Here is a 13,272-nt window from a genome sequence, read left to right as displayed (position 1 = left end):
CTGCGGTCCCTGTCAGACCGGGTTGGGGGTGCGTTACTGCAGCGGCCAAGCGCACTGCGTTTAGGAAGGAGTGCGTTCCGGGCCGCGCCGGGGCGAGCGAGTCCGGGAGCGGGACTCCAGCGGGGACTCCGGGGAGGTTCGGGGGGAACAGCCGTCAGCGCAGGGCAAGATCGCCGGCTCGGGGATGTTCCGCGCCGCGAGCTGTGCTTCACTCCCGCCCCTCCCGATCCCGGGGGAACCTGTTGCTGGAGGAATGGGCGGGCGGCGGCGGCGGCGGCGAACCCTCCATCGCCTCCGCCTGGCCCTCATGGCGGCCCTTTCGACCTAGACGCTGCGCGGCCGGCCCCTCCCTTGTTGCCTCTGTTTTTTTTTTTTTTTTTTTTTTAAAAAGAACGAAAGAAAAATCAGCCCCCAACCCTCACCCGTGACCTGCGGGCCCCGCGGCGGCTCGTGCGGCTTCCGGGAGCGGAGGCGCGGCCCCGTGGGCCGGAGGAGGCGGAGGCGGAGGAGGAGGCCAACATGGCGGCGCGCAGGGCTGGGCCGGGCCGCCGCCGCTCCTGAGCGCCCCACTGCCGTAGCTCGGCTCGCGGTGCCCACGCCCGCGCCCAACCTGGCCCGGCGGCCGCGGAGCGCGCAGCCCAGGAGCGCAAGGGCCCGCCCGGGCGCGGGGACGGCGCAGAGGCAGCGCCGCTGGGCCCGCCAGGCCCCGGACCCGCAGCTTCGCTGCTCGCCGGCCGGCGGGGCCCGGAGGCCGGAGCCATGGAATCGGAGGAGGAGCAGCACATGACCACGCTTCTGTGCATGGGCTTCTCGGACCCCGCCACCATCCGCAAGGCCCTGCGCCTGGCCAAGAACGACATCAACGAAGCTGTGGCACTGCTCACCAACGAGCGGCCGGGCCTCGACTACGGCGGCTACGAGCCGATGGACAGCGGTGGCGGCCCCAGCCCCGGGCCCGGCGGGGGCTCGCGGGGCGACGGCGGCGGCGGCGGCGACGGCCCCTCCCGCGGCGGGAGCACCGGAGGCGGCGGCGGGTTCGACCCCCCGCCCGCGTACCACGAGGTGGTGGACGCCGAGGTGAGGAGGGGCGACCCGTGACCCCCGTGGGAGAGGCCAGCGGGCTGGAGTTCCGTGGGGAGGGGACACACCCCACTGGGCTGGAAGTGCGGAGGGCGTGTGGAGCAGGGGAGGCACGGAGAAAGGGCAAATGGAGCAACGGGTTCGTCAGGACGGAGGCCACCGGGCTGCGGTCAGGTGGGGAATGGAGTACATAGAGTAAGGGCTGATGAAATTGAATTGGGGATGCGGGGCAGGGCTGCGCGGCAGGGTGGGGAGGGGTCCCTCGGGCTTTGAGCTGAGGTCACCAACGGGGCAGGCCTGGGAAGGGGATGAGGAGGAGGGTCCAAAGCTGGCATCCCCGAGATGGGGGAAGATGACACATTGGCCTGGAGAGAGTGTGATGGGGGATGGCGCGTGTTATCAGGCGGTCAGAAATGGGGTACTAGTAGACTAGGCAAGAGATTTCGTGGCCCAGGGTTTCAGTGAAGGAGTGGGGGAAGGCACCAGGTTCAGAGTCAGAGAAAAAGTGGGATGGGCCAGCGAGAGTAAAGGCCTTTGCTGGGTCAGAGGAGGACTTGAGGTTACGATGGGATTTGGGTTTTAGCCAAGGACCAGAAAAAAGAGATTGTTTGGGGTCTAAAATGAAGAGGGACTGGGGAAAGGCCAGGAATGACAATAATTAATATGAGATGTGGGTTGGGGCGTCATCGATAAAATCAGGTATTAAAGCCATGGGGATTAGACTGAGAAAGGTTAGAGATTAGAGGCCAGGACAGGAGTCAGAGCTGAGGAGGGGCTCGGCAGTGTTGGGACTGGAGTTGGAAGATGAAGCTGGGACCAAGTCTGGGTACTGGTCATCGATTAAGTCAGAAATGAGGGAAAGCTAGACTGGAGAAAGGGGTTGTAGCAATGAGGGTGCTCTGCGGAGGGACAGGGACAGGGTGGGAAATAAAGGGACTGGAGGAGTCTGTTAAGGAGAAAGGGCCATCTTAGGTGAATGGCTTTGATCAGAGATCTCAAGTCTGGGTGGAGACGATTCCTTCTGTTTAGTTTGAGATGTGAGCAAAGAACATGAGGGAGAAAACAGACTTTACCTCTCTTTTTTTTTTTTAAAAAAAAGGATCAACCAGAAGCAACAGTGTTGGTGAATAATTCCTTTGCAGAAAAATGACAGCTCATGATAGGGATTTTGGTCCGATTTGCTGCATAGTACATTTCAAAGGTTCAGTAGAGCAGGTTGGCTTACTCTAGTGGTTTGGGTTTTTAAGTAGAGATGTGAATTTTGATAATTCTTAATGAAGCTAAGCCTCCTGAAAGGATTTTTTCATAAATAATATTCTGTCTTTTTAGTCACATGCTTAGGCAGCATGGGCTGAAGTAGCTTGGGAAAGAAAGTAGCACTTGAAAAAACTAGATTTCTTCACAAGATCTCTTTGGTTTCCAGACTTGCACACACTTGATTGATTGCCCTCTGTTACCCAGTAACTCAGCTGTATCCCTGACTAGTGTATGGAAGTAAAGGTTGTAATTATTCCTGCTTTGGGGGAAAGGTCCCATATAATTAAATAATTGTACTTAAATCACTTTAAGAAATGAGCTTCTGTTTGCAAGCCCCCATCACTCTTCTCCTTGTTCCTTTTAGTTTTGACCCAGTTTTGAAATCAAGAAGAAAGCCACTGCTTTTTCTGAAGCTGCTTTTATAGTTCTTCAAAGTTCAGTGTATCCTCATTTTGTGAAAAAATTTACTCTTATTTTTTCTTTTATCACACTTTTTAATTTCCTGGAATTGCAAAACCAAACTAAATTATAATGCTTGGTGGTACTTTAACATTAACTGTACTAATGTATGTTTAAATACTAACATTAGCTGCCCTGCCTGAATATTTAAACACTGAGAATTGGAGCTGGCTTCCTTTCACATGAATGACAGGCTGAGGAGTTTGCTTTCACGTAAAATCTAGAGAATCTATGACTTTCTGAAGACCTGTGTCAAGTTTTCATTTCCTCTTGACTTGTGGATTTGGTTCTACCATTTAATTTTGCAGGGTCACACAGTGGGAGGTGGGGGGTGCTACTGGTGACTGAGGATGCTTTACCCAGAAGACTAACAAGGATACAGGCACATGGGAACCTGGGGAGAATATTTAATCCAGTTGTTGCCTCTGTAGTTTTACAAAATCTACTTGCATGCCGCTTGTGCAGCCAGTTGGTCATCCTTGTCGACAGTGGGAACCTGAGGCATTTGATCTTGGGAAATAAGGAGGAGCACTGATCATTTTTGAACATCTGTATGGTGTCAGGTGCTGTTAGGTGCTTTATACATTGTACTTAATCCCCAGTGAGGTAGTTAATAACATCACTATTTTAGAGCTCTGCTTAGCTAGTGGCAAAATCTGAATTTGAAACTGGTCTCTCTGACTTCAAAGACAGTGTGTTTTTCATTCTACTCAACTCATGGTTTAAGATTGAATTCATTTTAAGATAAAAAAGAAAAATAACGAAAGAGACAAATTTGAGGTTCCTGTACAAGCTAGGAAAGATGTGGCTTGCAAGGGCTGAATCAAGGCATTGGGAATAGGATAACAGAATGAAGGGAGAATCCTACCTTTTTAAAGAAGACTTCAGAAATTAATGCTTAGTTTGTCTCCTTGGCTTTACATACACAAGCGGGCAAGCCCCAAAGGGGAAGTGACATGTCCCCACAGAGTCAGTTCATGAAAGAAATGGGACTAGGATCCAGGCCCACTCACTGCAAGTCTAGTTCACTCTCTCCCTACCAGCTGCCTGCCTTTCAAATGAAAAAAGGACAGGACACAGTAGAAGGTTGGAGAAAAGAAAGTGTCATAAACAAGGTGAAGATTGTCAGCTCTTGTATAATCTACTTGTTTTATTTCTTTAAAGTGAGGTCCTGGTCTGAAATTATATAAATTTGTATTGGCCCAATAGGAAATTTCAGTTTCAGTGTCCTCTGAAAAATGTTTGGGAATATACAGATCAAAATCCAATTGTTAAAAAAGAAAAAAAAATGATTGCATTTATTTTGTATTTGTCATTTGGTAACAGGAACAGTCCTCTCATTTGGTAAGCATTTAATCCTTCCAGGTTCCGGGGCTGGGAACAGAATGTGGAGGTTACATTCTGGTGGATCTTAGTGCAAGCCTCTAGTTTTACAAGAAGTGACTTCCCAAGGTCATGCAGTTAGGTAAATCAGTTTAGTGATTTGGGCTTGTGCTATAATTAGGATTTGGTTTAAAAATTAAAATTTGGAAAGTAAAAGCAGTTAACTTCTGGTTCAGTAGCACCAAGGAGAATGCAGGTAGAAAAGACTCAGATACCTAGTAGAATACATAACACTGCACAGAAAGCCACTTTTTAAGATAATCTTCCAGTGACGTAAAGGTACTGCTTTGCAGAAAGTTGTGCTGGGTGTAGATGTGTTTTAATTCTCGGTGTCTTGGTCTGGATGGGATTTTGAAAAGTTCACCAGTTTTGATTTTGAATAGCTTTACTTCACAGCCTTTCCACAGCAGGTAGGAGTCTGTTCTATTATTAAAGAGTGAGATCTCACAGCTGCTCCAAATAACTTATCCAGATGTTTAATACCCCCACTGTTAGAATTCTTCAGTGTTTCTTTTATGGTTAATGTCAGCCCCCTTGACCACTATTCAGGGCGTGCCCCCTGGTTCTGCCCTCCTAGAGGTGGGACAGAGTAGGTCCTTTTAAGAACTGTGATCCTATCCAGAGAGTTAGAACTTAGAAGCAGGAACCCTTTTAGGCACGTTTTAAAATTTAACACTTGTGCAGTATACCTTACTTGTTACTAAGTTTCCTTGTTTTGTCTTTAGAAAATACTAAAATGGAATTTTTCTTGCAAGGAGACTTTTAACAGAAATACCTTACTGTTGCGTTTCATGTTAATTCTTATTCCTAGAAGTGACATTTAATGCTATGATCTCACTAATATTGTGAACTCCTTGTTTTGTTCCATTTAATTGTGGATAGTCTTTTGGAAATACTTTGTCAGAAGTATTTGCATGATTTCATTGCTTTTTTGTTAAAGAGCCCCAAAGTTGGTCCTGCTAGACTATATATAAATCACATAAAAATCACATTAATTTGTAACTCCTTAACTTATTTTTGCCTCTTTTTTTTTCTTTTGGTATTAAGTGGGTAGTTATACATGAATTAAAATTATACATTATATATTACATAATATTCTAAGGTTTATATTAAAACTCGTGTCCTTTTTTTCCTCTAAAATACACAATCCTACCTCCTTTGAATGTGGAGTAAATACCTTATAAATAAATTTTAGTTATTTGTGATTTGAGTGTATGATTTACAGTTTCTGATCTACTGTGACTTGTTAAATTAGAAAATGTGAAATCTATTTATAAGTTTTAGAGTTAAAAAACTAAAATAATTCGCAGGACTTCCTTGGCAATCCAGTGGTTAAGACTCTGTACCCCCAGTACAAGGGGCAGCAGTTCCATCCCTGGGCTGGGAACTAAGATTCTGCATACCACGGGGCAAGACCAAAAAAAGGGAAAAAAGAATTCCAAAATTCAGTTGAAAGTACGTGATAAATAGAGACTCTGAAAGATTAATTTTGAAATAAGAATTTCTTTATTATCTAGTATATATGTGTCTCCTTTGTGAACTAGGCATATGAGTTCATCTGACTTGTAATTACCTGACCATTTGCTATTAGAATGAATGTAATTTGGCATGAAAGAAGTACCTTTTGTGTATCAGTGAGGTGTATTCTAGTGAAATCATAGTAGGTAGGGACAGCTTTATGCAACATAATAATCCTGTTAGCTTAAAATTTGAAACCAGTAACAATATTAGAAAAGTAAATGTTGTTTTGATAATTTGAGGAAAGAATTTCAACCGTAATATAACCTAAATAGCAGACATCAAGGTATTCCACAGCTTCATGCTTACTGCTCAAAAAGCATATAACATGGATTTTATTTGAATTTGAGTGCAAAAATGAAAAATTGTTGCTTACAAGAATTAACATATTTAGGAAGATTTGGTTCAGTAATAATTTTCCTGTCTGTGGAGTTCAGTTTTCCCCAGAAGTTTTTCTTATTTGAAATACCAAAGAGAAATCAGAAGTAAAATATGTAAGATTAAACCATTTCAAAACACCCTCATATTCTGCATGCACTCAAGATCATGCACTTCACTTGTTTATGTTTTAGTTTGTTTTATTTTATTTGTTAATTGCTTTTATTTTTGACTGTTTGGGTCTTTTTTGGCCCAGAAAAGCTCATGCTCTTCTCTAGTTGCAGCGAGTTGGGCTGCTCTAAAGTTGCAGTGCACTAGCTTCTCATTGCGGTGGCTTCTCCTGCTTTGTAGCTCGGGCTCTGGAGAATGAGGGCTTCAGTAGCTGAGGCCTGTGAGGTCAGTAGTTGTGGTTCACGGGCTCTAGAGCACAGACTCAGTAAGTTGTGGCACATGGGCTTAGTTGCTCCGCAGCATGTGGGATCTTCCCGGATCAGAGGTCAAACCTGTGTCTCCTGCATTGGCAGGTGGATTCTCTACCACTGAGCCACCAGGGAAGTCCTAGCTGTTTTGTCTTTTTTTAAAAAAAACATAGTTCAAATAAGCTTTAATATTAGGTTTCCTGTCAAATTAGAAGTGTTTTGCAGTAGTCCAGACATGAGGTGATGAGCGGCTGTAGGCAGACACAGTAGTGAGAAGTGACAAGTAGCTCAGGGCTGAAGGAAGGGACAGGAAGCTTTGAAAGCAAAGCAGTGTGTGTGGAGTGATGTATGCAGCTCGGTGTGCTGCATGCCCCCGGGAGGCTGTTTCTACTGATGCCGCACTCTAGAAAAGGTTACAGTCTGTTCAGTTTAAGAAAGTTCTGGAGTGTGTAATACATTTTACCACGGTTTTGATTTCAAAAATAAGAAAATAAGAAGAAAGTTGGGTGTATAAAGAAGCAAGCATTCAGATACCTGGAAAACTGAGATACAAGGGACATATCAGCCTGAGACTTTTGCATTGTGGAGGCATTGCTAAGAAAGTTGTACTTCACTTTCAAGAGGAGATGTTTTTTCTCACCTTCCTTCCAGGGAGTTTTAGTTTCTTTTTTAAGTTTGTATTTCTCATTCTCATTATTATAGTAGGAATTTTTATTATTCAGTATTGAAATATATTTCAGTCACAATTGAGTAGTAAAAATTTTTTCTTAAGCTCATATTAGTAGTAGGTGACATTAGATTTGGTGTATGTTTATTTGTTCTGAAGAAAAGAGCTAACACAATTAAGTTGGCATTTCATTTTGATAACCTCTACCAAAATTGAAATATTTTAGCCATGAAGTAGAAATCTTTAGCCATGAAGGTGAATCTTTTTCTGGGGCTAAGTTGAAAATTTTATTTTTCTTCTTGGAAATAAGTAATATCTTCAGTGCCTACCAAAGTCTTCTCACTTCTTAAGTTCCAGTATAGTTTGCTTTCTTGTAGTATCTTAAGTTGTTTCAGTTATGTGCATTGTGAAATTAAGTTGACAGCATTTGATATACTTTCACTTAAAATGTTTATGTTAGAAATATTTTATTAAAAAATAAATATGATACATTCTTTATCAGTAGTCTTCCAAAATGGTTTCTGAAGTTAAAATCTTTTCCAGAAAGATTTGTTAGTTGCTGTTGCCAGTGCTTTTCAATTTCTACTTTGTCTTCTTTTAGAATCTAGCTTTCATAAACAGATCAAAATTTTTAGGCTTTTTTTCCCCCTTCTTTCCATTCCTCACTCATATTGGCAGTTTTGGTTGAAAATTGAATTGCTTTCTGCAACTTGCCATTAGAAGCCTACCGTGTAGCATTTTAGTAGCAATTTAAATTATAGCAATTTAAAATACAGATCCTAAAAAATATGAAGGTATTCCATACTGCCAGTGGCAACACCATCTTTAATCTATTTAAGACTCCTTACTTTGTCTTCTTATCAAGTAGCCTGTTAATTCTAACCATAAATATCTCTCCTGCCCTCTCTGTTACTGCTCTGGTTTTGTTCATGTCCCTTTCTTACTGTTTCTCTGTGCCACTCATGGGTACCAGAATGATCTTTGTAAAATATAAATTTTAGTTATGAGATAACCTTTCTTAAAAATGTCTGGTAGCTCTTTAATTCCTGTAGATAAAATCTGAACTCCTTTCTTCCAAGATCTCCATCCTTCTCTACCCCACCATGCCTCCTGCCTTCCAATGCCGTGTTCAGGGGCTGTCTGTCCCCTCACTCTCCTCCCCAAACCTCAGTAAGCATCTCTCTGGCTAACATGGATTTATTCTTCGAGATTACCTTAAATGCCGTTTCTCTTCAAGGCACGCTTGTCTCACGTGGCCACATTCTCCCAACGGCATTTTGTAGGTACACCAAGTAAAGAGATGATCATATTTTAGCTAACAAACAGGTGTATTTACGTGTATGTATCTGTATTTCCACTGGACTTGAGGAGCAGTAATATTTCTTTTTTATCTCTGTGTCCCTCAGACCCCTGGCTCACAGTGTTTGACTGGGTAAATAAATGAATGGAGAAGGAATACCTTAAGGAAATAAAAAATCAAATGGTGTTTGAAAGAATATTAAACCAGGAATTTGGGAGATAGTACATTTCTCTTCAGGGTTCTGTTGATTGCTGTTAAGTTTATTGGGCAAGTCAGTTTGCTTCTCTGAGCCTCAGTTTTCTCATCCATGAAATGGGCATCTTACACTAACTCTATGGTTAATTTTCATTCTTTAATCTCTTTGAGAAGTTAAAAGCTATGAGGCCTTTGAGAAAATAGCATGTGTAAATATACGCACTTGGTTTTCTAAATAAACTGATGCTAAACACTAATGGCTGTTATTTTGGGGTGATGGGTACACAGGTAATTCTCTTCTGTATTACTGAATTAAAAAAAGATTAAGTTTTTAAAAAGTATATAAACTCTATTAAATGAAGACAAACCAAACTCTGGTGTCCATTAAAAATGAAAATAGCTTTAAAGAATGATTAAAGTATTTCATGATTCTTAGGAAAATTTTGCCTAGATTCTAAAATTGTTTTAAAACTTTGCAACTGAGGAGAGTTAAATATAGGAAGGTTTTGTGTTTTATGTAACTGAAAAACTGGAAAAAGTATATTACTTCCTAACATAAAATTGGGAACTTTTTTTTTTAATCTAAATTTCATATTTGATTATATACTTACTAGATAGTTCCTAATTCTAGCTATAAGAAAACTGGCTCAGAAGATGTGGTTCAACAGGACTTTTCAAATTTGAGTCACATTTTGAGCTTTAATGGAGCTTCTGTTTAGTTGCTTTTCCTGCCTTTCTCCTTTTCTCCATGTTCCCCCATTCCTCACCTAATATCTCCAAGCGTTTTGCCTTGTTGACTGATTTTAGAACTTTGTTATCTATGACTCAGGTATGTTTGGACTCACCTTTAGATTAACCCACCAGAATTTAGAGACTCTCTGAGATCTATGACTCTGTCTTGGAAACGGCAGTTTTTAAAGCATAGATTTTTTTGTTTAGCTTTGCATTGCCAAAGGGATGGAATAGAGATGCATACCTGGCCATCACGGCTTTCCCTGGTCACCTGTGATTTCTGGGACTTGTAGCACTGCTACAGGGAGGCCTGGTATGCTGCGGTCCATGGGCTTGCAAAGAGTCAGACATGACTAACTGAGCTGAGCTGGGCACTGCTACTCCTGACTGTTGGGCTCTCGGTGGCTCCAGACTTAGCCTCATCTGCTGTTTTCAAGAAGACACGACTGACGTGACTTAGCAGCAGCAGCTGTTTTTGAGAAACAGTCCACTCACTTGACTCTTTTCGGTCATTTGTTCACCTTAATGTACTCTTTCACATCTACTTACTTATTTCTAAGAGGGCAAGACTGCTGTTTCTGGAATTTTTATTAAAATACAGGAAAAAGGTAGAGAGTTCTTAGAAGAGTTCTCTGATTTACATTAAATAAAGATAGAAATCAAATTCCAATGATAAAAACAGGCATTATACCCAAAATGTCAGAGCAGCAAGACAGGTAATAGTCCATTCAATAAAACACTTAAATCTACCTTCATTCAGTAAGTTTTTATTGAGCATTGAATGTATGCTTGGCCCTAAGTAGATGTTGGGAATACAGGAGTGAACCAATCACAGAGTCCCTTCCCTGTTACAGTTTCAAGGCTGATGGGTTTCCTCTGCTCTGTGTCCAATAAATTATAATGTTATAATTCAGAAAAGTAAGGCCTTGAAGAGTTGTGGGTTAAGTATGAAGAGATTAGATCTCTCCAAAGCATTTAAGTAGTGCCTCAAGAATTTTTTTGTGATGTAATTTGATCTGTAGTGGTATCCATTGCCCAGAAACCAAGTGATACTATTCTTTCAAGTGGTATTTCTTTTAGTGCCATGGAATGTACAGAATTTGTATTTATGTACTTGTTGCATGTTTAATATTAGGTTAATGATTCTCTCAACCAGCACCTCTTTTAAGAATGGTGCTAATTATTTCAGCTAAATGTCATTATGTTCTGTCCTAAAATCGTATTTGTGCATTTTTCCCCCCAGGAAAGAGAAATTGCTCTAGAAATTGGCCTTTTTTTAGGCTAAAAATCTCTTATAATTGTTGATAATACCCCCCTAAAAAGATTGTTTTTAAAGCTAAATGAAAAACTTGTCTGTTATTAGTAACATTAGGAATTAGGAATCCTTAGTTTATTATCAACATTTGTGTGTGGGGGGGAGTGGTTAGTTTTATGTTGGAGTGTTTTATGTTTACTAAAATACTATAATACTTTTAAAATGTTAGTGCTTTTCATTTTGTAAGATTTCCTTCTGCTTCATTTGAAATGTTTTTAAATGAAACATTTAAACAACAGTAGCAACAGATCATCCTATATTTCACTAGTTTGTATATCATATTTGGTTTTGAGAAGATATCTGTTGTCTGTTGAGCAATCATTATTCAGTTATACCAGGCAAAAAATGTGTGTGTGATATATAAAACTTGTACCATAAAAAACAATTGGTTCATGAGATGTGTGCAGACATACTGACATCTGTAGAGAATAACAAGCAAGTCCTGTTTGCTTTTCATTACTTTGGGGTTTTTATGGTTGGAGTATAAAACATGTCTGTGATAAAGAAGTTCCAAGTATTTGTTAAGGAGGATCAACTATCAGAATCCATGCTGAGTTACCTTGGATTCACCCAGTTCACAGTAATTTTAACATGGGAGAGAAATATCAAGAATACTTGGCAAGATACACTTTGTAAAACAGAGCAGTTATCTGTAGAACTGAGAATATTTTCTGTCCTCTCCTCTCTCTGTTCCTATAAAAATGTTAAAAGTTATAAATTTAAAGGTTAAGGTTGAAGATGTGTTTCAAAGCTGGAAGAGACCATCGGGGTCTTGTGATGTTATATCTCGTCAGTTTAGGGCTAAGGACCTTGGCTCGGATCATTAGCAAAGTCAGGAAGGGAACTAGCTTTCCGCTTCTCAAGAAGCATTTTGTGTACTTGACCAAACTGTCTTTCTGACATGAGGAAGTCTTTCACTGTATTATCTTTAGTATATCCTTCCTCATAAGCTTGCTGTATCTTCATCACCACCATTTCCTTTGTTAGATTCTAGTTTCAGTTAGGGGGCAAAAAGTTGACACTTGATTCACTTTTTTCCCCTTTGAAGATATTTATCTTGTTTACCTTACTTTCTCATTCAGGACTTTCTAATGTCAGCAGCTGTTGGTAAGTTTATAAAAGGCGGTGAGGACTAAGGAGAGGAAGGTTGAAGAAGCACTGTCATTTGTGAAGGAGCTGTGTCCATCTGTCTACTTAGCATCTTTGTAAACCTCACAAGGATTAGTGATCCCCTGCCTGAGTGTCCACAGTTGTACATGGGTACTGATATTTTTAAATAAGCTTAATAGTTAGTATATAAATTTCTTGAAATAACATATGTCTGATTTGTATATCTTTTACTTTCTTAAAATTGCCTTTTTGTTCTCTGTGTATCAAATACAGTGATTATCATATATATCCACTCGGAAATATTATACACTTGTAGGTTTGAAATAAAAACATTTTGAATGATACTTTGAAAGTCTATTAATACTCTTAGAAACATGATACTTGCATTAATTATATATTTTAATGAATATAGAAATAAAACATAGTGTGTGTTGATTTACTCTTAGAGGATCCATTTAAAAAAATTAGCCTTAAAACATGCCAGGTTCTTTTATGACTCCCAGCCTGTACTCATACTTTTCCTCCTACCTGTTCCCCTCAATCTTCACCCCTAGGGAAAGGGGAATTCTCTTGTCATATTGGACCAGGAGAATTAGTCCAACAGCACTATGTGACATCAGTTTGATCCTTGTGCTTGATTCTTTCTCCACAAAGTAGATTTACCACAAGCTTGTAGTTGGCAGAGTTAGATATTGGACATCCTCCTGTTTCGGTCCCATGAGTCCCATGAAACTCCAGATGGTAACTAGACCGTATGTGCTGTTAGGTTCGCTGCTGGTTTTCGTTTAGAGCTTGATGCCTTCTATTCCACTTCCTCCTGTTCAGTCTTCCCCTCTACCCAGGTAAAAGTCCCTTCTCGAGTTTGAATAGAAGCCCATACATACAGTGGTCAGTCATAGCATTTATCCCCTTGTATTGGAATTCCTTACATATTTGTTACCCAGACTGAATTGTGAGTCTTTTGAGGTCAGGGTCTGATCATCTCTATTTGCCGCAAAGTCCGGGGGAACACCTGACGTTTGCGGTTGCTCAGTCACTCGAGTTACGTCCGGCTCTTGGCCACCCCGTGGACTGCAGCACCTGCAGCACGCTAGGCCTCACTGTTCTTCACTGTTTCCCAGAGTTTGCTCAAACTCACATCCTTTGAGTCAGTGATGCCGTCTAACCATCTCATCCTCTGTTGTCCCCTTCTCCTCCTGCCTTCAATCTTTGCCAGCATCAAGGTCTTTTCCAATGAGTTGGCTGTTCGTACCGGCTGGCCAGAGTACTGGCGCCCCAGCTTCAGCATCAACCTTTCCCATGAATATTCAGGCTTGTTTCCTTTAGGTTTGACTGGTTTGATCTCCATGATGTCCAAGGGACTCTCAAAAATCTTCAGCAGCACCACAGTTTGAACGTATCAATTCTTTGACCCTCATCCGTTTTATTGTCCAGCTCTCACATCTGTACGTTACTACTG

At 41.4% G+C, this 13,272-nt stretch overlaps 1 protein-coding gene across 4 annotated transcripts in view; it reads left to right on the top strand.

Moving 5' to 3' along the window:
- The first annotated feature begins 241 nt into the window (after nucleotides 1–241).
- Nucleotides 242–13,272, top strand: part of USP24 (ubiquitin specific peptidase 24) — a 173,484-nt gene continuing 160,453 nt past the window's right edge. For 2 of the 4 annotated variants that reach the window (XM_069592612.1, XM_069592594.1), the window contains exon 1: nucleotides 242–1,077. In XM_069592612.1, the coding sequence (XP_069448713.1) occupies nucleotides 760–1,077 (318 nt within the window). In that variant the 5' untranslated portion in view covers nucleotides 242–759. The remainder of the gene's footprint in view (nucleotides 1,078–13,272) is intronic. The other 2 variants (XM_069592616.1, XM_069592603.1) reach the window with 1 other exon arrangement.

The sequence above is a fragment of the Ovis canadensis genome, chromosome 1 (assembly GCF_042477335.2).
Source record: "Ovis canadensis isolate MfBH-ARS-UI-01 breed Bighorn chromosome 1, ARS-UI_OviCan_v2, whole genome shotgun sequence".
NCBI lineage: Eukaryota > Metazoa > Chordata > Mammalia > Artiodactyla > Bovidae > Ovis > Ovis canadensis.
Note: the sequence above shows the minus strand (reverse complement) of the source record. Positions and strands in the feature narration are given on the sequence as shown.